Source organism: Eretmochelys imbricata, chromosome 3 (assembly GCF_965152235.1).
Source record: "Eretmochelys imbricata isolate rEreImb1 chromosome 3, rEreImb1.hap1, whole genome shotgun sequence".
Lineage (NCBI taxonomy): Eukaryota > Metazoa > Chordata > Testudines > Cheloniidae > Eretmochelys > Eretmochelys imbricata.
The window spans coordinates 210,877,055-210,899,897 of NC_135574.1; the positions used below are offsets into that span (position 1 = coordinate 210,877,055).

Consider the following 22,843-nt stretch of genomic DNA (forward strand, 5'->3'; position numbering starts at 1 on the left):
GATCTCTGCCTTCAGACCACTAAAGATGATGAAGATGGACTACATATGTTGGGGTACAGAATACTAGATACCCTAATAGAACTGAGTTCACTTGCTGACTGAACCTTGTAACAGCGATAGCAATAATTCCAAAGCTCTTCCCCAGAGGTATTAATGACATACTACCAATTGCAGACAAACAACGACAAGATGGATAATTAGAAGGGAAACAACCACCGCAACTAGTAGCTTTGAATGAAGGTCTCAAAAAGCTCCAAAGATTTTCCTGAAACTATTTCAGGTAACACACACTGTCTACAGGTATCAGTTACTAAGTTGTACTGTGCTGTCTAGGAAAAAAAAAAAAAATCTTGGTGCAGATATTTATCCCCTTGTCACTGTATAGCGTGGTGGCAACTTACAGAGGATATTGTTCAAGGGATAAATTTGAACTGGGAAGCAAAAAAAACCAAAAAACAAAAAATAAAAAACAAAAAACCAAAAAACAACCCTTTTCCCTAAAAGAAGGGTTCCAGGTGCAAAACACAACAGGTTTCGTCATATCACAAGCATCACGAACAACACATGGATTGACACTGGCACCTATGCAACAGCAGTACTGAGACTGAAGAAGCTTAGAGAGGTATAAAATTATGTAGACCATACTTCAATGCCAGCGGTTCTCAAACTGTGGGTTGGGACCTTCTCTGAAAGGGGTTGCCAGGGCTGGCTTAGACTTGTTGGGGTCTGTGGCTGAAGCCCAAACCCCACTGCCTAGGGCCAAAGCCAAAGCCTGAGGTCTTCTGCCCTAGGCAGCCGGGTTCAGGTTGCAGGCCCCTTCCCTGTGGCTGATGCCCTTGAACTTCAGCTTTGGGGCCCCCCCCCGCCCGGAGTGGTGGGGCTTGGGCTTTGGCCCCCGCACAGGGCAGTGGGGCTTGGAGAAGCTCAGGCTTCAGTCCCCCCTCCTGGGGTCGTGAAGTAATTTTTGTTGTCAGAGGGGGGTCACGGTGCCATGAAGTCTGAGAACCCTGTAACCTATAAATATCTGTAATTCCACCATAAAAAACCTAAAAGCCATGAACCACCTGTCACCCCATGTAACTTACCATAGCCATCATGTCTAAATGATGAAGGGTGTTCTCCCAAAATGGCTTGCCTCTGGCGGCCCTTCCCTCTGTCTAATATACAGGAAAAAAGTAGTTTTAACAAACAGACAAGTACACAATAATTCTCAAATTAAGATATTAGTTTCATCTAACAAGTGGAAAAAAGTAATTTGATTCATGGTTAACTTAAAAAATTACCCATTCAAATCAGTTTTTAAACACAAGCTGTCATCAGAGGACACCAGAATTAGGAAGAGGTTGTCTGCCTAACAAATTCCACTTAAGTTGAGGTGTTTTCTTTTTTTTTTTGGCAAAGAGAAGGTACAGACACTTTAAGTTTATGGGACTACTTGAAAATTTTCCGAAAGCGACATCACACACTACGAGAGGTAACACTTTAGAGTAGGGTTCACCTATGCATGTCCTAAAACAAGTTTTAGATACAGAACTTTTGAAAGACAGTACCTGAATCCTACTATTAGCTTCAACAGCAACACATTTTCAAAGTGGGCTTCTTTCAAGAAGTTTCAGCATAAGCCAACAACAACCTGTATTACATGGTTTCACAATCAGTAAACAGAGAGCATTACATATGCGTACATTATATTTACATGAACACCTCCTGGGAGTGCTGAAAGGATTGTGCATTACTGCATTATTCATGCTCTGTCACAGGTTCTATTTCAATTGCTGTAAAATGTCAGAATAATGCACTTCAACAATGGACAGTCCTTTGAGCAAACCTGGTTTATATAACAATCTAAAGGTAAGCAAGGGGTCAACATTACTGGATGGAAGCAGTGCACCACTTTCACAAGGGTTATTTCTAATTAGTGACTGCTGCGTACTGGAAAAATGTGAATTCCCAAGTTCACGTTTGGTAAGCAGCAGTTAATTTTAAAGAACATTTCTCACAGTGTTTTGTTGATAAGCCACTTCTTGAAGTGCCATATTCAAAGATGTGGTGAAATGTTTAAGTTTGCTATAATTATTATTATATTTAAATATGACTGAATGATGGAAATTGACTCTCCAGCCCACTACAATTAGAGTTTTCCCCGAGTAATTTGAACTGCTGATATGATAGCACACAATGGGAGATGAGAAATTGTGTGATTTCCACCTAAGATGTTGAGGATAGGTTCCTAACTAGATTACTTTGTCCATAAAAATCAAGGGAGGATGACGAATGCTCCCACACAGCTCTTTGGCCTATAGAAAGCCCCTGTGAAATAAGACCTCTTTCGGAGAGCAGAGATGAAAATTTAGGTTTAAAATCTCAGCCTGTAGTTCTACTCTCTTGGACCTATGCAGATTAACTGTTACAGTGGCTAGCTGTTAAAGAGCTCTATCTTTAATAGAGGGAATGCCTAGGAAGCAAATGTGAAAGGGGTCAGTCCCCTGTTGGCCAGAAGGAAAAGACATCTCTCCTCAACCAGTCACCTGATGACAACATACATGCAACTCAAGAATGTACTCCCCTCAGATTTGCAGATATTCCTTAGAAAGCCTGCATAAGTGGAGAAAACTCTTGAGGAAGGAAAAAAAAAAAACAGCTTGTGACCATACAGGACTAGAAATAGTTCATTCTTAAGAACAGAAGCAGGAAAATGTGTTCTCTGTACCCTAAAATGGACAGACGTGAGGTGGAATCCTGGGTCCACTGAAAGCAGTGGCAAAACTCTCACGGACTTTGGTGGGACCAGGATTTCAACAATGGTGCTCAAATGCTGTTTAGATGGAACTGAAAGAGAAGCTGAAATGACAGAAGCTAGCTTTGAAACAATAGTCTAGGTCTTCTGAGAATTTCAGAAGAGACTGGAGGTACCTCAACCTACAAGGGAACCAAGAAATAAATGCTAGGTCTCTTGAGAACTTTTATTGCTGTGGAGTACACAGTGGCAAGGCAAGCCTCAGAATGAAGTTCCCTGGGGATAAGATCTTGTTTGCTGAAGCTAGAATCTTGCAGTCTGGGTACATCAAGTTCAAAGTTCACATAGCGCCATCAGAACTTCAGGAAGAGGAATGGCCTGAAGAGTGCATGTGGAACAGTTGGCATGTTACATGAAGTATGGAGAGGAAGTGCTGGGATAATTGCTAGGGTTACGGGCAGTAACTCCTCTATATGCCTGCTTCACCGGATAAAAACTAGCTCAGGGAGGTAGCGTTCAGCTATTTGTGTACTCCCCTATATATTACTTTCTAGATCAAGGGATGTGTGTGCAACAGAAAGAGAAAAACAACACTACAAAGGGACAGCTGGATAGTACAGATCTAATTCCCTTTCCTCTTACATCAGGGGTTCTCAGACTTTTGTACTGGTGACCGCTTTTACATACCAAGCCTCCGAGTGCGACCCCCCCTTATACATTAAAAACACTTTTTTATATATTTAACACCATTATAAATGCTGGAGGCAAAGCGGGATTTGGGGTGGAGGCTGACCGCTCACAACTCCCCATGTAATAACCTTGCGACACCCTGAGGGTCCTGACCCCCAGTTTGAGAACCCCTGTCTTACATGGTGTAAGGGATGTAAGTATCAATATGTAGATGACAAAGATATTAAAGCAACTGAACTAAAAAAAAAAAAAAGGAGGAGTGAGAAACAGATTTGTGCATTTTTTAGGCCAGAGTTATGCTGGAGAGAAGTTTCTCATCTCCCACTGTTTCATTTCCTGGAGGAACCCTGGTCCATACAGTCATATCTGTTTGTAACATAATTACGTAAAATAAAGGTTGTCATATTTGAGACTAGATGCCATAAAAGCAGCTGTAATATAAATTGCAATGGTTAAGAAACTGACAATCCACTTAATCTTTCAGGTTTTTTCATCCCTGCAGTTTCTTTGCTGTCAGTTTCTAAACATTTTTCTCAATTTTAATTTTCTTTAATACTTCCTGACTTCTTAAGAGTGAGTTTCTGAATTATGGTTCAAATATTGAAATTCTACCATCAACCAATACTGTAGCTCCCTTGTTAACCTTTTACAAGAACTTCATTTTGAAAATCCAAAACCTGCATTTTTAATTATACAACAGTTTTACAAGCCAAACCACTCCTGATAACACCCAACATTTCTACAAAAATGTAAGTTTGAGAGTGCATCTCAGAGAGAAGTCAAAGCCCTCGCTTTCATATTTCAGACTTTGAAGATACTCTACCTTGGTTAGACATGTTATGTTTCCACCTCCATGTTATTATGCACTCCTAGATTTCTAAAGATTACATTATAGAAAAACTATTATTGTATACAAATTACTGAACACTGAACAGTTACAAAAAGAGAATACTTTAAATACTTTACAGAAGTCAGGCTACACAGCAATTTGTCTTTTACATTTTTAGTCATATTTTCACTATTAAGCGGTAAGCTCTGACTAGTTTTCACAGTTAAGAACCTAAGAGACAAGTTACACATGCACCACGTGTGCACCTCCTTGCTTCAAATACTTAAAATTTAATATACCTGAGGGAGCTTGTTTAATATTGTATTATTAATCCCAGGTAACTACAGATAAATCCTTCAGTTTACTTACTATGAGACAATTTACACTGTAAAGACTGACTGCAGTTGTCTTAAATACAGCAAGGAATAAAATAAGAGTATTACAACAATGTAGATGAGATCAACAAGAAATTTGGGATTTACCATTTTATGGAGGTTCTTAAATGTTGCAATTGTAATTAAGGGAAATAAGACCAATATACATAAAAACTTGAACAGAATGGGTACAGTCTATCATGGTATTCATCCCATGCAAATCTGAAGTACCTTAAGTGTCCTCCTTTAAAAACTTGTGGTGGTGGTGCATGCAGTATGCAGACAAGGTGAATTGCAAGTCTGAGTTTTTTCAGAGGGCTTTTTGCTGATGCCGATGTAGTGCATGATGAAGTGTAGAGTCAGCCTGCTGGAGTCCTCTATCCTTCTTAATGCCTTGTCCAACATAGGGGAAAAAGTCCTTTCCATAGAGAAGCAGTGTGCAAGTTTGTAGTTTGTAAGGAATAGTCTGTATCAGTTTCCTCTCCTCCAAAGAGTGAGAGCTGCTTGGAGAAATGCAAGTCCTTGTACTGCGAACATGCTTGCATGTGTGGGCTCCTTGTTGCACTAAATAGCTCATTGTACACCAGTAGGGGGCACTAATGTTCAATGTTACTTTGTTCCTGGATTACATGTTGGCCTTTGCAAGACAGCCTTCATCAGCAACGGCTTGTTTGAAATGACTATTGCATTACATAAGCTAACCATGTATAAAGTAGTGTCATTAGCATAGTCAAACACTTACAGCTATAACATATAAAAAACCTACCTCGTCTGCCCAGATACGGTTTAGTGTAGTCCCAACTATCATTGTCGTTTCTAATGACATTAAGTCGAGTTGGCTGTTAAAATTTAAACACAGGGTAAGTCTTGAACTTATGCACTTCATCAGTAAAATAGTTAACAGAGAAGATCTGAGCATTACCCTTGCATATTCAATTTTTAGTGTACAGCATCCTGCATATATATCTGCTCCATTGAGTGCTGCTTTAGCCTTCTGAGCACAGAGAACTGATTCAAACATAAAGCTTGTTAAGGATTTTTTTGTTTTTAAATAAAGATTTGTTTTTCCCCCTCCAAAATAATGAAGCAATCCAAGACATTTTAGAGCAGCCTACAGTTACTTTGTTAGGAATAAATGAGAGATCTAAACAGTCACACTAGTTTAAAACCGCTGAAAAGCACTGGGAGTCCAAGTTCTCAGCTGCAGCCAGAGCCATATGATACCTGCCTTTGAAGTGTATGTAGCCCAGGTTGAGCTGTTTCATAATTTAAGCATAGACTCATTCTGCTTACAGTCTATGCAGGTTCAGTGAAAGCCTTAGTTTATTCACACATGTCTCTCCGTGCTGAGAGCTTATCCAACTTCTAAATGGTGGACACCCTACAGCTCAGAGTGAAAATGGAAGTGGCCATGTCAGCTGATATTCTAAGACAGGGGTGGGCAAACTTTTTGGCCCGAGGGCCACATCTGGGTGAGGAAATTGCATGCAGGGCCATGAATGTAGGGCTGGGGTAGGGGGTTAGGGTGTGGGAGGGGGTGCAGGAGGGGGCTCAGGGCAGGGGGTTGGGGTGCGGGGTACAGGAGGGGTTCGGGTGCAAGCTCCAGCCGCTCCTGGAAGTGGCTGGCACCATGTCCCTGTGGCCCCTGGGGGGTGGGGGACGGATGGGACAGCGGGCTGCCCTCACCTGCAGGTACCTCCCCTGAAGCTCCCACTGGCAGCGGCTCCCCGTTCCCAGCCAATGGGAGCTGTGGTGGGGTGGTGGTGGTGGTGGGGGGGAGGGCGGTCCCTGCAAGCGAAGGCAGCGCACAGAGCCCTCTCCCCACCCCCAGGGGCTGTGGTGCTGGCTGCTTCTGGGACAACGCAGGACTCGCAATCCTGTGGGTTGGATCCAAAGCCCTGATGGCCTGGATCCTGCCCACAGGCCATAGTTTGCCCACCCCTGTTCTAAGAGCTTGTCTCCATGAACATGTAATTTATGGCAAGCTAGGCGTCAATCTACCCTGCCACACACCAACTGTCCCTTGTGGACCCTGCTTATGCACCTTAACAGTTTGTTAATGCACGTCAGCAGGGTTCACACAGACAAGCAGTCTGTGACAGGCTATTGCAGGGTAGATTCACACCCTAGCTTGCTGCAAACTAAATGTGTAGGCAAGCCTAAAACGTCAGGCTTACTACACACTAATCAGAGTATGTGGATGTAGCACGTTACCGACAAATATGGCGAATGACTGTGCCATGGTAAGTAAGGACAAGGTTCAAACTAAACCCTTGAACAAGAAGACTGGAATCGGTATCTCCCCTTAGCACTACTAAAACCAGGCCTGGAAGGTAGGGTCTGGACACACAAGAACTATCACCCTAGCATGGAAGGAACTGAGGATATAAAATGGGAAAGAGTCGAGTAGTCCATCACTCCCAAGAAAAATTCTACCACTGAACCAGGGAAAAGAAGTTTGAGAGAGACTTCTTGTGTTTGGATTTGTTAGTCAAACTTTGTGCTTGTAGATGGACAAGCAAGAGACCCCAAATGGACATTTTTGACAACAGACACTGTATTTGTGGCCTGAGATTAAAGAGAAATTTGCTTTAACTTCATTGCCCTGTAGTGGACATGACACCCTCCAAGACAAGTGTCCCTGCAATATGCTAGGCTCAATACATGGGGGAAAAAAAATAATATTCTTTACATATTTTGAGATTTTAGTTTTCTGGAGACTAGCACAAGAGCATACAAAATGCCTGCAGAGACCAGGGGGATGGCTTATGTCAGGGTGTCCCCTTCTTCCACAACCCCTGTACTCAGTGGTCTGCTGTACCAGACGACCTAGATTCAGCAGCACCCAGCACAGCAGACCATACAGTTTGCAGCATCTTTTTAATGGGGAAAACCATGAAACTGACTTTACACAATATGCTACCAAATGCACAAAAATGATTAGCCTGTAACATTCATCTTAGGGGTCACTTTTAGCACAGAATATACAAACAATGAACAAAGATGCGATTTAAAAGTGGTAATATTTTGGAGCAGATGTATCTGCTGCATACAGTGGAAATGACAAAGCATCTTGAATCTAATAATTCTCAAATTTGTAGAGCTCAAGATTAATGTAAAATCTTGATGATATATGCATGCTTAAGTCTCATCTGCAGCTGAGAACATACAAATATTAGTGTTAATAAAAGGATATTCAACCATTGCTTGTATTCCATTTCTCTTGAATATAACAATACGTTGCACTTTCCCAACAGGGTTGCACACAGTATACAAGACATCCTATAAATGAAGAAGAAAAGTTATTTTAAAGAGACATTTCAAGTTTGACATTTTTATGAAGGTTCACAAGTGTTCTACAGGACTTCGAGGTGTATGCGTGTGTACATGGAGTAACTTTCACCGTATCAGCATTTAAATCTCAAAGAAGGATAACCCCAGTTATTTATCAAATTATGGCTACTTTACATGTATATTAAGAAATGTTAATCTTAAAAGATGATGATTTTTCCTTATATTGTTGTATCACAATCAAAACAGTCAGCTCCCTCAAAGGAAGATTTAGAAATTGAAAGCAGACAAATACATAACCTCTTAACCAGGGGCTCTCAAACTGGGGGTTGCAAACCCACAGGGGGTCACGAGCTGTCAGCTCCGTGCCCACGTTAAATTAAATTAAGATTAACTTAAATTTAAAATCCCTGTTTTTAATTTATAAGGGGGGTGTCGCACTCAGAGGCATGCTGTGTGAAAGGGTTCGCCAATACAAAAAGTTTAAGAATCACTAAAGGAAGCATTCACACAAGTATTAGGCTTCACTCCAGGATACAGCTCAGGCCACAAAAGTAGAACTCCTTTCTCTCTATGCCATATCTCTGGATAATGTCATCTGCAAACAAATTCGTGACTCGGATCGATCTCTCTCTCTACCCCACATCTTCCTTCTTCTGTGCAAACTACAATTTCATCTCAGCCTGACTTTCTAATATCTCCTAATGGAGACACAGACATCCGTTTAAACTCAGCATGGCTAATACAGAGCTCCTAATCATAGAATCATAGAATATCAGGGACCCCTGAAGGTCATCTAGTCCAACCCCCTGCTCAAAGCAGGACCAATTCCCAGTTAAATCATCCCAGCCAGGGCTTTGTCAAGCCTGACCTTAAAAACTTCCAAGGAAGGAGATTCTACCACCTCCCTAGGTAACGCATTCCAGTGTTTCACCACCCTCTTAGTGAAAAAGTTTTTCCTAATATCCAATCTAAACCTCCCCCACTGCAACTTGAGACCATTACTCCTCGTTCTGTCATCTGCTACCATTGAGAACAGTCTAGAGCCATCCTCTTTGGAACCCCCTTTCAGGTAGTTGAAAGCAGCTATCAAATCCCCCCTCATTCTTCTCTTCTGCAGGCTAAACAATCCCAGCTCCCTCAGCCTCTCCTCATAAGTCATGTGTTCTAGACCCCTAATCATTTTTGTTGCCCTTCGCTGGACTCTCTCCAATTTATCCACATCCTTCTTGTAGTGTGGGGCCCAAAACTGGACACAGTACTCCAGATGAGGCCTCACCAATGTCGAATAGAGGGGAACGATCACGTCCCTCGATCTGCTCGCTATGCCCCTACTTATACATCCCAAAATGCCATTGGCCTTCTTGGCAACAAGGGCACACTGCTGACTCATATCCAGCTTCTCGTCCACTGTCACCCCTAGGTCCTTTTCCGCAGAACTGCTGCTTAGCCATTCGGTCCCTAGTCTGTAGCGGTGCATTGGATTCTTCCATCCTAAGTGCAGGACCCTGCACTTATCCTTATTGAACCTCATCAGATTTCTTTTGGCCCAATCCTCCAAATTGTCTAGGTCCTTCTGTATCCTATCCCTCCCCTCCAGCGTATCTACCACTCCTCCCAGTTTAGTATCATCCGCAAATTTGCTGAGAGTGCAATCCACACCATCCTCCAGATCATTTATGAAGATATTGAACAAAACCGGCCCCAGGACCGACCCTTGGGGCACTCCGCTTGATACCGGCTGCCAACTAGACATGGAGCCATTGATCACTACCCGTTGAGCCCGACAATCTAGCCAGCTTTCTACCCACCTTATAGTGCATTCATCCAGCCCATACTTCCTTAACTTGCTGACAAGAATACTGTGGGAGACAGTGTCAAAAGCTTTGCTAAAGTCAAGAAACAATACATCCACTGCTTTCCCTTCATCCACAGAACCAGTAATCTCATCATAAAAGGCAATCCCAGCCCCAAACGCCCTCCTCACTACCTCCTTTCTCAATCACTGTGGACACCACCACCATGCTGGCCTGCCACTCAGCCCTATAGCCTGTGCCTCATGTTCAACGCAGACTTCTCTCTAGGTCCTCACATCCAGCCTGTGTCTCAATCATGCCAATTCTTTATGCATTTCATCTCTAAAATCTGGCCTTACTTATCCATTCACACAGCGAAAACTCTCTTCTCTCTGGCCTTGACAAATGCAACCTAGCCCTTTTGACATCTATTCAGAATACTTCTGGAAAGATTTTCCTAGCTATTGTTTTGACTGTGCCATCACTCTTCACATCCTTCCACTGGCTCCTTCTTCTCTATCACATCAAACATAAGCTGCTTTGCCTTCACTTTCAAGGCTCTTTACAGTCTATCCCCATCCTATCATCTCTCATTTGCTGTTGAGATGTCAACTTCCATTACTGATCGGCCCCTCGTTAAATTGTCAAACAAGCACCTTCATGCTTTCTCCCATGCTGCCCCTAATGTCCAGGACGAGCTCCCTATAAACACCTGCAAAATTAACTCATTATCCTCCTTCAAAACTCTCCTCTGCTGTGATGTCCATAAAAAACTTGATCATGGTTAGGCTGTTGGTGTGTTGAGTCCTCTGCCCGCCAGATTCACTGTTTCCTTGTACTCCCCCCCCGGCACCGTAGTCTCTTGTTTTATACTTGGATCGTAAGCTCTTGGGACATGGACCATATTTTTGTTCTGTGTTTGTACAGCACTTAGCACAATGGGTCTGGGGTCCTGGTCTATGAACAGGGCTCTGAGGCACTATGATAATACTAGTAATAAATTTATTCACCTAAACCAAAGTATTTGCAGGTGGCCCTCCTGTCCTATCACTGGATGCAGAGAAAACCTTTGACTGCAAGAATTATGTTTTTGTAGTGCTATAGCACATGGCATTCAAAGTTTAATTCATAATTTATAAAAGCCACATTTTCAGCCCCAGCCTTTGAGAGTAGTGCTGAATGATGAAAAGGACTTGAATTTCATCTCCAGAAAGGGGAAAGATACAAGTAAGAGAGCACCTTGTATTTCCACTACTCTTCGCATGAGAAGCTGTACCCAGGCCAGTGCAATATGCAACATGTCAAAGTATCAAAAGTAAAGAGGGATGTTTTATGCAATGACAAATTATGACATCACAAAACCCACACAATCTGTTGCCTTGGTTTCTAACGTAGCAGATCAACTGATGGCCAGAAAATAAGCCAGTTAAATAGTGAGAGAACACCCATGATCAAGACTCCAGGTTCTCATCCCCTGTAATGGGAATAAAGAGAAAGTGGGATTTTTTTAGAATAATACACTTGAATATAAAGGTCTGATATATGTTCAAGTAGTTGTAACTTTTAAATTAAGTTTTAGTAATCATCGATGGATCACTCGATGATTGCTTCTGAAGCATATGGCATTGGCCATTGTCAGAAGACAGGATACTGGGCTAGACAGACCATTGATCTGACCCAGTGTGGCTGTTCTTAGGATTTTAGTAGATTGCCTGCTAGGGTTAAGTGTAGAGCTCACAAAACAGAAGTCTTCAAAGATACTGCGTAATAGCTGTGCTCATCCCATCGTGCTTCAAAAGTGTTATGCAATGTCTGAAGGGTTCAGTAGCCAGAATTCTGAAATATTAAGTTGCTACATACTTTTGTAATGTCTTTCAGAAACTATTACTTTAACAAGGGGAATGTCATTCAGCTTTTAAGCCATTAGGAATATTTGTGATTGAGAGAGTTCTGTTGGACTGTTTTCTGCTCATACTAACTTGCTCTGATAGAATATTAATAGTTGCCTTGAGCAAATATTACTAAAAATGTACTATGTACTTAGAGCATATTAACTGCTAGCAAGTTTTATGAGTGCACAAGCAAGAGGCAGCTAGTTTTAGGGGAAAAGGGCAAGGTTATCAATGAAAAAAAAAAATTAAAAAGGAGTGCCAAATACTCCTGACTCCAATTAGTCAAACCTGTAAATCAGACTGTTTTACTTTCTGCAAGCATAACCAATGTTTTGGATATACAGAACAGGGTCTTATAAACTGTACCTTCATACAAATGGATGCATCCTAAGTACTGGTTGCATCTCTGGAGAAGTCTGATATGTACATGCTTAACTTGAATTCACTGTTGTAACAAAAAATACACCAAAACTGACTGCATATTAGAAAGCTTAAATGGATATCCATAATTCTTCTGACTCACATAAATACATTACATAATTATAACAATAAAGGGTATGCACTGGAAGTGAAGTTGAGAGGTTTTTAAAAAAAATTTAAAGAAACATACCACTGTAATTGGGTAGAGAGGATTTTGAATTGATAATAGGAGAACTTTGTTTCCACCTGATGGATCATCCGTGTTCCCTGGCCGAGTGATCCTTTTGCTTGTAGAATAGTTGAAAAAAGCTTGCTGTCCAGCAATATACACTGGCTCATCTGCTGCAAATGTCACACACTTCTTGGCACTTTCTATGTTTTCAAATTCCACCAAAGCCTGGCGTTTAAATGGCATCATCATGACATAGCTGGTCAGTAGAAAAACACAGAATAAGTTCTCCTGATATGCTTTTTCTTAAGATGGCTTGCCATAAATGGAACAATGATCATTTTTAAAAAAATTCCCTAGTGTAAGACAGATGGTCTCCCTTCATAAGTTAGTAACTTTCATTCCATTCCCTAAACCAATTCATGTAACTATAATTATAAAGTACGTTTTTACAAAAAAGTTAAACAATTTATCAGTAAGTTAGATAAGCAACAAGCAGTGTTTTCAGAATATAAAGAGTTAAATATTAGTCTACTAACGCTTGTAATGTTCACAACTAGCTGATATGAATCATATACTAGCCCTGCTAGAACTATAACTAGCTGAAGATTTTACTTCCAAAACAAATGTTTTTAAACTGTAGCTAGTAAAAGGTCATGGATGGTCAAGTGAAAATGGCAAAAAGAGATCAAAGCTTTGACACAGTATCAGAGTGCGAAAAACCTGTAACTCTAGCATAACTATTCTTATAGCTAACTATTGAAAGTCTGACTGCAGACATGCAGCATTGAATGTACAGTAACGAGACTTTATTTGATTAGCCATCTTGTGTATAGAAAGTACCATGCCCACAGTTAGAGACATTGCCAAGAAGTTCAGTGTTCCTGTGCTAGTGACTTAATTATTGATAAAAATGGCCATTTTGAGATTAGGGATGTCATTACAAGTCTAGCAGATCATTTAGCTTTGTTCTCAAAAGCAATCTTACCACCAAAGCTCCCAACCTGCCTTAAGCCACCAGAGACATGGTTTTACTACAGTCAACATACCATATGGTTCCAAATTTTTCAAGAGCCTCCACAAGGTCCGCTTCTACGACTGATTCACAGAGTCCTCGGACATGGACAACAGGAGAAACAGAAACTTTGTGATGACTTCCACCCACATCCTAACAAAAGCACAAAAATTTTCTAGTTTATTCCAGAACTTAAAACACAGCTATAATTAACCATGTGTAAATAAATGTCTGACCTCCCCCCAGCAAAAGTGCCTCCATCCACAAGATCTAACAAGTCAATTTCTCTCTCTCTCTCTCTCACACACACACACACACACACACACACACACACAGAGTCAAGCGAGTCAGAGCAAGCATGTTGCTGAGTTGGGTATTGATGTTCCCTTAAAAATTAACCAGCTAACCAAGCCTCCAGTTTCCAAGTTTGGTCACCTGCATTAGTAAGACCTTGTCTATACAAGGAAGCGAACCATAGATTACAAAAGATTTCTACTGTGGAATAAACTCTCCTCAACTGCGGAGGAAAATTATTTGGATGCAAGCACAGATAAGCCTGAACAACTTTTTTTTTTTTTAAATATTCTTCCAATCTAGTTTAAGCCAATTTTTGTTGGTGATATGCAGAGAGGACAAGGGGGACTGAGAAGATCCATTACTGAAATCTGAACCACTGTGGGTCATTTTCCTACTGTAGACAGGATCTGAGTTTCAACAGCATTTTCTCACACTACACAGGAAGAAAAGCAATTAATTGACTACAGGCCCTGTATTTTATGTGATTATGCACTTTCCTCACATCACTGAGGGCTACATCAGCACTTAATCAGAATTACACCTAAGGAGTCAGCACTTAAATAACCCCCAAATTTTTATGTATTTTATATCCTATTTTCTGATCCTAGGGGGCATTTGTACACACCTCTGTGATTAACTACTTTAAAAAGATTCAGTATCAAGGGGCAGCCGTGTTAGTCTGTATCCACAAAAACAACAGGGAGTCCAGTGGCATCTTAAAGACTAACAGATTTATTTGGGCATAAGCTTTCACTAGTCTTTAAGGTGCCACAAGACTCCGTTGTTTTTAAAAAGATTTAGTGTCTCAATGACACAGCATAACTCCCACAGTGAAGATTTTCAGAGCTTAACGTTATCAAAGAATTTCATTACTCAATCAATTCCTTCACTACCATCCCCCACAAACGGCCTGCATTGAGAACGGTATATGCCAGGTCATTAGCACAAAAACATGCAGGTTTCCTTTAAGCACTATCACCATGTTTATGCATGACTGAATAGCTCAGGTGGTAATTTTTAGTTAATCTTTCCCTGTGCATCCTTGAAATAAGAACAAGGATGGTAAATTTCAGCCCAAAGACAAAGAAGATGAATAAACCGAAGAAGGAACAGACATTGAAAGATCCAAAAATAGCAGGAAAAATTAGATATTAAAGGCATACTAAATAAGTTGTGACACAAACAGCTGTTGTGGTCAACTCCTACCACACTACAGATTAGTGCAACGTCAAGTTAACCAATATAATTTTAACCAGGTCTGTTTTGTGGAAATATATCCATGCAAAAGTGTAATGTCTTCCAATTATGGTGTAGATGCCTTGACCTGGGGTCCTCAAGCCCCCTCAGGATAAGCAATTAATAAAGAGTTTTGCATAAATTAGCTTCCAAGATTGTCTTTCTTATAGTTCAAGAAGTCCTTATCTTCCCTTCCTATAACGTTTTTTTGAGCCTGCAAATTCAAGGACATTGACTGCAAGTTTAAAATAGATGTGGGTTTACAGTGGATTATATACTTATTTGTAGGTGTGCAGTAACTACATTGAACATGAGTTTCTTGCAAAAGCAAGATTTGTTATTTCTCTTTAAATCCAGAGTTCTCCCCTTTGAACAACTGATTTTTGAGGCGTTAGTAATATTTCCAAGATTACTGTCCTCAATATCTGCAATTACAAACTGAAAATGGCTTTGACACTGAAATCCTTATAAGCAACCTCAGAATTTGCAAACTCTGGACAGCCAGTGAGTAAATTACTTTGTAATCTTAGTTTTAGTTGCAGATTGTTGTAGATACTTGAAGGATTATATTGTTTTAAACTGCAACATGTGTTTCTTGAAGACGAGTGGTGGTGGCCATTGTGGGGAAGAGCACTAATCATATTTGCATAAATCACTACAACAATTTCCTGAATTAAATCCAGCATCTTTGAGGTCTAAAGCGATAGATATAAAATTAAACAGAAGATTATTATGCTTTCAGCTGCAGGCATTTAAAGATTGTGGAGCATTGAGGGAAATACACAGTAGTTTCTATTTTCCTCTTATTCTGTTCTTTCTTCTGTTCTTTCCTGCTGGTTGGTAGCAAATCTAGTTCTACTCCAGTCATGGACAGCACCACCATACACAAAAACCAATGAAAAAAATATTTCCATGGATAATCATTGAAATTACAGATAGGCAAAGGAAAAAAATGCCACCTGACAATTTTTTAGAGTTTGATTTAAGGAGATTTACTTTCTATATTTTAAACACAAGATGTTGGCAATTTGTGTTTTAAGGGTTATAAAGCTTTAACTTTTAAAATCTCAATGTCTGACATTATTGTCTACACCTCATAAGTTTGCACAAATGTGAAAATTTAAAATAGATAAAAATAAAATGCTTAAAAATCATCATCTGCCAAAAATAAAAACCAGCTTCTGCCAAGCCTAATTATATCAGTGTGCTCAGAAGGCCAGCTGCGTCACAGAGACCCAGCCAGTCAGCACCTCATTCAGTCTGACAATGACTCTGGGCAGCCAAAGTTATCTCCTGCAGACATCCCTATTTTGGTTAGCCCAAGTGGCTCCCAAAACACAAGTTCCCCCTTATCCAGTGTCACACGGGAAGACCAACCTCTTGCAGATGGAGCTGAAGGTTTGGAGGGGGAATAAAAGCCGTATTAATGCTCAAGAATCCCCATGCATAAAATGTGGAGGGACCCACAGAACAGAAAGACACAGTACTTGTAGCAGCTCAGGGATAATACTGGCAAAAGTTCCTTGGGGAAAGAGTGGGAAAGAGGTAACAAAAATCTCAGTCTCTTACCATGGGTGTAAGAGGTGTTTAGCAGGATTTGCAACCTTTAAGGCTGACAGGACTCCTACCTGAAAGCTCCTGATTCAGCCCCACTTGCGAATATTCAGACAATCAGATGTGCACAGATGTGATGGGAAGCAGTATGAGGATACAACAAGATGACACCCCTGGGTGTAAGGACTGGTCTCAACAATTTTCTACTGCTATAAATGTATCTCTACAAGAATAAGCTATACCAATATTTTATATATCTATATCTATATCTTATCTGCTTAATGTGCAATGGCAGTCAGAAAAAATAATAGAATGTTAGGAAGCATTAGGAGAGGGATCGATAGTAAGACAGGAATATCATAATACCACAATGTAAATCCATGGAACACCTACACCTAAAATATGGAGTGTAGTACTGGTAGCCCCATATCAAAAAAGATATATTAGAATTGGAAAAAGTAGAGAATGGCAACAAAAATGATTAGGGGTATGGAACAACTTCCATCTAAGGAGAGATTATGAAGACTGGGACTGTTCATCTTAGAAGTAAAACAACTAAGGGAGGAATATGAAAGACGTCTATAAAATAATGAATTGTGTGAAGAAAGTGAATAAGACACAGGAACCGGGGTGTCTCAATGAAATTAATGGACAGCAGATTTAAAAGAAATGTAAGGAAGTACTTCTTCACACAATGCACAGTCAACCTGTGGAACCTGCTGCCAGGGGATGTCGAGAAGGCCAAAAACATAACTGCGTTAAAAAACAAAACAAAAACAAAACAAAACTCAGATAAGTTCCTGGAGGATAGGTCCATCAATGGCTATTAGCCAACATGGTCAAGGATGCAACCTCATGCTCTGGGTGTCCCTAAACTACTGACTGGAAATGAGGATATGGAAGTAGAAATTACTAAAACAGCTTTATGGGACCAAATCAGGGGGCCTGGATAATCTGTGTCCAAGTATATTAAAGGAACTGGCACATGAAATTGGAAGTCCAGTAGCAAAGATTTTTAATGAATCCATAAACTCTGGGGTCATACCCTACGACTGGAGAATTACCAATATAATACCTATTTTTAAGAAAGGGGGAAAAAGTGTTCTGGGAAACCACAGGCCTGTTCGTTTGACCTGAATTGTATGCAAGATCTGGGAACAAATTTTGAAAGAGAAAGTAGTTAGGAACAAAGAGGTAAATGATAAATCAGGATAAAACACAACATGGTTTTACAAAAAGGTAGCTTGTGCCAGACCAACCTGATATCTCACTTTGAGAAGATTTTTTTTAGACAAAGGAAATGCAGTAGATCTAATCTATCTGGATTTCAGTAAGGCACTCAATATGGTTCCACATGGGAAATTATTTGTTAAATTGGAGAAGATGGGGACTAATATGAGCACTGAAAGGTGGATAAGGAACTTGTTAAAGGGGAGACAACAACAGGTCATACTGAAAGGTGAACTGTAAAGCTGGAGGGAGACTGCTAGTGGAGTTCCTCAGGATTGGTCTTGGGAACGATATTATTTAACATTTTCATTAATTGCATTGGCACAAAAAGTGCGAGTGTGCTAATAAAATTTGAAGATATCAAAAAATTGGGAGGTATTGCCAGTACGCAGAACAGGAATACCATACAAGAAAATCTGGATGACCACGAAAACTACAGAGATAGAAATGGGATGAAATTTAATAGCACAAATTGCAAGGTCATGCACTTAGGGACTAATAACAGGAATTTTTGCTATAAGCTGGCGTCTTGTCAGTCGGAAGTGACAAGGGAGGAGAAAGGCCTGGGTGTATTGGTCAATCACAGGATGACTTTGAGCCGCCAATATGGATGCAGCCATGAAAAAGGCTAATGCAATCCTAGGATGTATCAGGTGAGATATTTCCTGCAGAGAGCAGGAAGTGTTAGTACCATTATACAAGGCACGGATGAAACCTCATCTGGAATACTGTGTGCAGTTCTGGTCTCCCATGCCATGTTTAAGAAAGATGAATTCAAACTGGAACAAGTGCAGAGAAGGGCTACTAGAATGATCAGAGGAATGGAAAACCTATCTTCTGAGAGGAGACTCAAAGAGCTTGGCTTGTTTAGCCTAACCAAACAAAGGCTGAGGGGAGAAAAGACTGCTCTCTATAAATACATCAGAGGGATAAATGCCAGAGAGGGAGAAGAGTTATCTAAGTTAAGCACCAATGTTGACACAAAAATAAATGGATATAAACAGACCATCAACAAGTTTAGGCTTGAAATTAGACCAAGTTTTCCAGCCATCAGAGGAGTGAAGTTCTGGAACAGACTTTTAAGGGAAGCAGTGGGGGCAAAAATCCCTAACTGGTTTCAAGACTGAGCTTGACAAGTTTATGGAGGGAATGGTATGGTGAGACTGCCTACAATGGCATGTAGCCCATCTGCGACTGCTAATAGCAAATAACTCTCAGCAGCCGGCGATGGGACTAGACAGGGAGGACTCTGAGCTACTAGACAGAATTCTTTCCCAAGTAACTGGCTGTTAGGTTCTTGATGACATGCCTAGAATCCAAGTGACCACCATATTTGGGGTCAGGAAGGAATTTTCTCCTGGGTCAGACTGGCAGAGACCCTGGTGGTTTTTCACTTCCTCTGCACCATGGGGCATGGGTCACTTGCAGGTTTAAACTAGAGTAAATGGTGGATTCTCTAATAAACAACAAGGTGTCTGGTGGCACCTTAAACACAAACAGATTTATTTGGGCATAAGGTGCCACCGGATTCCTTGTTGTTTTTGTAGATACAGACTAACACGGCTACCCCGATACTTGACACCATCCATGGTGGATTCTCTGTAACTTGAAGTCTTTAAAACATGATTCAAGGACTTCAGTCACTCAGCCAGAGCTTATGGATCTATTACAGGAGTGGATGACCAAGGTTCTGTGGCCTGCAATGTGCAGGAAATCAGACTAGATGATCATGATAGGTTTCAGAGTAGCAGTCATGTTAGTCTGTATTCACAAAAAGAAAAGGAGGACTTGTGGCACCTTAGAGACTAACCAATTTATTTGAGCATAAGCTTTCGTGAGCTACAGCTCACTTCATCGGATGCATCACGAAAGCTTATGTTCAAATAAATTGGTTAGTCTCTAAGGTGCCACAAGTACTCCTTTTCTTTTAGATGATCATGATTGTCCCTTCTGGCCTTAAAGTCTATGAGACTGCCAGACGCTGGAACTGGGTGACGGGATGGATCACTCAATAATTAACTTGTTCTGTTCATTCCCTCTGAACCATCTGGCACCAGCCACTGGTGGAAGACAGGACACCAGGCTAAATGGACCACCGGTCTGACCCACTATGGCTATTCTTATAACTGTGTCCACATGAGGGTTGTGCTGCTTTAATTAAACCAATACAGTTGTAGCACAGGGGCTCTCAAACTGGGGGGTCGGACCCCTCACAGGGTCACAAGGTTATTACATACTGGGTCACAAGCTGTCAGCCTCCACCCCAAATCCTGCTTTGCCTCCAGCATTTATAATGGTGTTAAATATGTAAAAAAGTGTTTTAAATTTATAAGGGGGGGTCACACACAGAGGCTTGCTCTGTGAAAGGGGTCACCAGTACAAAAGTTTGAGAACCACTGTTGTAGCAGTACAAGAACTGTGCGTAGTTCAGCCCTAAGTCAGGAATCCACAAAACCTACAGAAGAGTCATGGTTAAGGCTACGATTTTAGTCACGGAGGTCAAGGCAGTTATGGATTCTTTGACTTTACCGGACCGCTGTGACTTCTTCCACTTCAGCTGTCAGCAGCTGAGGCAGCGGCTGGAGGTGGGACTGTGCACCCCTGCCCTGCTGCAAGAGCTTGCAACTGAAAGCTGGATAGCTGGAATCAGGACCCTACAGCCCCTGCCCTGTGATTTGCGGGGGTGAGGGGGAAGACTGCAGCTGGGGCCCCGCACCCCTGCCCAGCAGCTACAGCTGGGGCTGTGCACCCCAACCCTGTGGCTGAAGCCGGGATTGCACACCCCAGCCTCATGGTGGGAGCTCCAGCTGCAGCCATGCGCCCCTGTCCTGCAGCTGCGGCCACCTCCAGAGTGGGGGGCTGTGTGCTCCCCATGGCTGCAGCCTCCTCTGCGGCTGCTGGAGCCGGGGGTCTTGGCCTGTCAGTCCCTTCTCCCTCCCCCACCATGGGACTCCATTCCTCTCCCATATTTAGCTCTGCCCCCAGTTATTTTTTTATTAAAGTCACGGATAGGTCACGGGCTTCGTGAATTTTTGTTTATTGCCCGTGACCTGACCGTGACTTTGACTAAAAATAACCGTGACAAAATCTTAGCCTTATTCATGGTATATGCTGAAGCAAAAGCTAAAAGTGTTCAAAAAGCATTCTAATGATTACCCAGGACAGTAGATATAGATTATAGCTGAGCTATTGTGAAAGGCGCTGCAGTTGTCAAACTACTGTGGCACCCCTGAACTCCCCCTTAAATAGCTATCAGTACAAGAAAAGAAACACAAATGGTCTGAAAAAGCCGTCATCGATGTCAATGATGTATACCGCAGCTATTCAGGACATCGCCATTATAGTTCCTATGCTCTAGTGGTCACCGTATCTTGACCTACAGATATCAGCACCAGCAAAGGCAGCTAAGCAACATAAAAATGCAGGTTTCAGAGTAGCAGCCGTGTTAGTCTGTATTCGCAAAAAGAAAGAGTACTTGTGGCACCTTAGAGACTACCAATTTATTTGAGCATAAGCTTTCGTGAGCTACAGCTCACTTCATCGGATGCATACTGTGGAAAATACAGAAGATGTTCTTATACATACAAACCATGAAAAAATGGGTGTTTACCACTACAAAAGGTTTTCTCTCCCCCCACCCCACTCTCCTGCTGGTAATAGCTTATCTAAAGTGATCACTCTCCTTACAATGTGTATGATAATCAAGGTGGGCCATTTCCAGCACAAATCCAGGGTTTAACAAGAATGTCTGGGGGGGGGGAGGGGGGGGAGAGGAGAGAGAGGAAAAAACAAGGGGAAATAGGTTACCTTGCATAATGATTTAGCCACTCCCAGACTGTATTCAAGCCTAAGTTAATTGTATCCAATTTGCAAATGAATTCCAATTCAACAGTCTCTCACTGGAGTCTGGTTTGAAGTTTATTTATAGCATTTTCAGATTGACTCCATCTGAAAACAAGCCTTGCAGGTTTATGTAGAGATTATAATCATTATCAACGTTCTCTTTTTTACACAGAGGTCTCTCTGCACCAACTCCTTTGCCTCCTAGGATGGTACCAGCAGTTCCACCAGGCACGACAATCTTATCCTGAACCAAATCCAGGAGACTAGATTAGTATTACCAACTTTACTCAGCAGTAAATAAAACTGAATTTGAGAATTCAATCATTTAGCTTTTAATTTCCAGAACATCAGTTGATAGTAGACGCACTGTCTATTTCAGGGGTGAACAAACTTTTTGGCTCAAGGGCCACATTGGGGTTGTGAAACGGTATGGAGGGCCAGGTAGGGAAGGGCGTGCCTCCCCAAACAGCCTGCCCCCTGCCCCCTATCCACCCCCTGACGGCCTCCCTGAGAACACCCTCCCCCCCCCACCCGATCCTTGTCCCCTGACTGCCCCCTCCCAGGGCCTCCTATCCTCCCCCAGAACTCCACCCCCATTCAACCTCCCCTCCCCCCGCTCCCTGTCTCCTGACCACCCACCCACTAGAACCTCCACCCGATCCAACCGCTCCCTGTCCCCTGGGACCTCCGGCCCCTTATCCAACCTCCCCGCTCCCAGCCCCCTTACCGCGCCGCTCAGAGCGGCACAACAGGCTTACTGGAAAGCCTGGGAGGTGGGCAGGCGCAAACCACGCTGCCCGCGCGGCGACATACCTACAGGGAAGGGGGTCAGCAGGGGAGGGGCCAGGGGCTAACCTACCCGGCCAGGAGCTCAAGGGCTGGGCAGGACGGTCCTGAGGACCGGATGTGGCCCGTGGGCCACAGTTTGCCCACCTCTGGTCTATTTGGTATAGTTCTACAGTTTTGACTGGATTTCTTTGCCCTGGGCTGATTGCCTCTTTGTTCCAACCCTTTCCCTCTGGACTCTCCCTCAGTCTCTTTGTCTCAGCTTCACTTCCCACCTGCCCCTCTTACCCTCTTCTCCCCTGCCCCCCTCACCTTTCTATTTAACTTATCCCCCCTCAAGTAAACCTCCCCCAAAAAAGAGTAGAACTAGCATGACATTTGCCACCATCACACTGTTCATTCTGCTTGTGTGTTATAACCCTTCTGTCTTGTCTATTAAAAATTGTAAGTTCTTTGGGGAAGGAACCATCTACTACTCCTTGTCTGTACAATGCTAAGTACAATGGGACCTCATTTTCGGCTGGCCCTTTGCAATACCATAATAAATATGATTAATAATATTTTTTAAAATTAGAAAGATAGGGTCCTTCTCTACCCACTCAAGGCTGTGTGATAAGACAAAGACATGATGTGCTCCCCCTGCCCTCCTCCAACAAGAAGCCACTAAAATAAAAATAACTATAT

General features: G+C 42.0%; 1 protein-coding gene across 2 annotated transcripts in view; it reads right to left on the reverse strand.

Moving 5' to 3' along the window:
- HNRNPLL (heterogeneous nuclear ribonucleoprotein L like) overlaps positions 1-22,843 on the reverse strand; it is a 41,650-nt gene that overhangs the window by 15,498 nt on the left and 3,309 nt on the right. For both annotated transcript variants that reach the window (XM_077814269.1, XM_077814270.1), the window contains exons 2-7: positions 13,248-13,366; positions 12,220-12,457; positions 7,827-7,912; positions 5,553-5,649; positions 5,397-5,469; positions 1,086-1,157 (exon numbers count right to left, since the gene is read on the reverse strand). In XM_077814269.1, the coding sequence (XP_077670395.1) occupies positions 1,086-1,157; positions 5,397-5,469; positions 5,553-5,649; positions 7,827-7,912; positions 12,220-12,457; positions 13,248-13,366 (685 nt within the window). The remainder of the gene's footprint in view (positions 1-1,085; positions 1,158-5,396; positions 5,470-5,552; positions 5,650-7,826; positions 7,913-12,219; positions 12,458-13,247; positions 13,367-22,843) is intronic.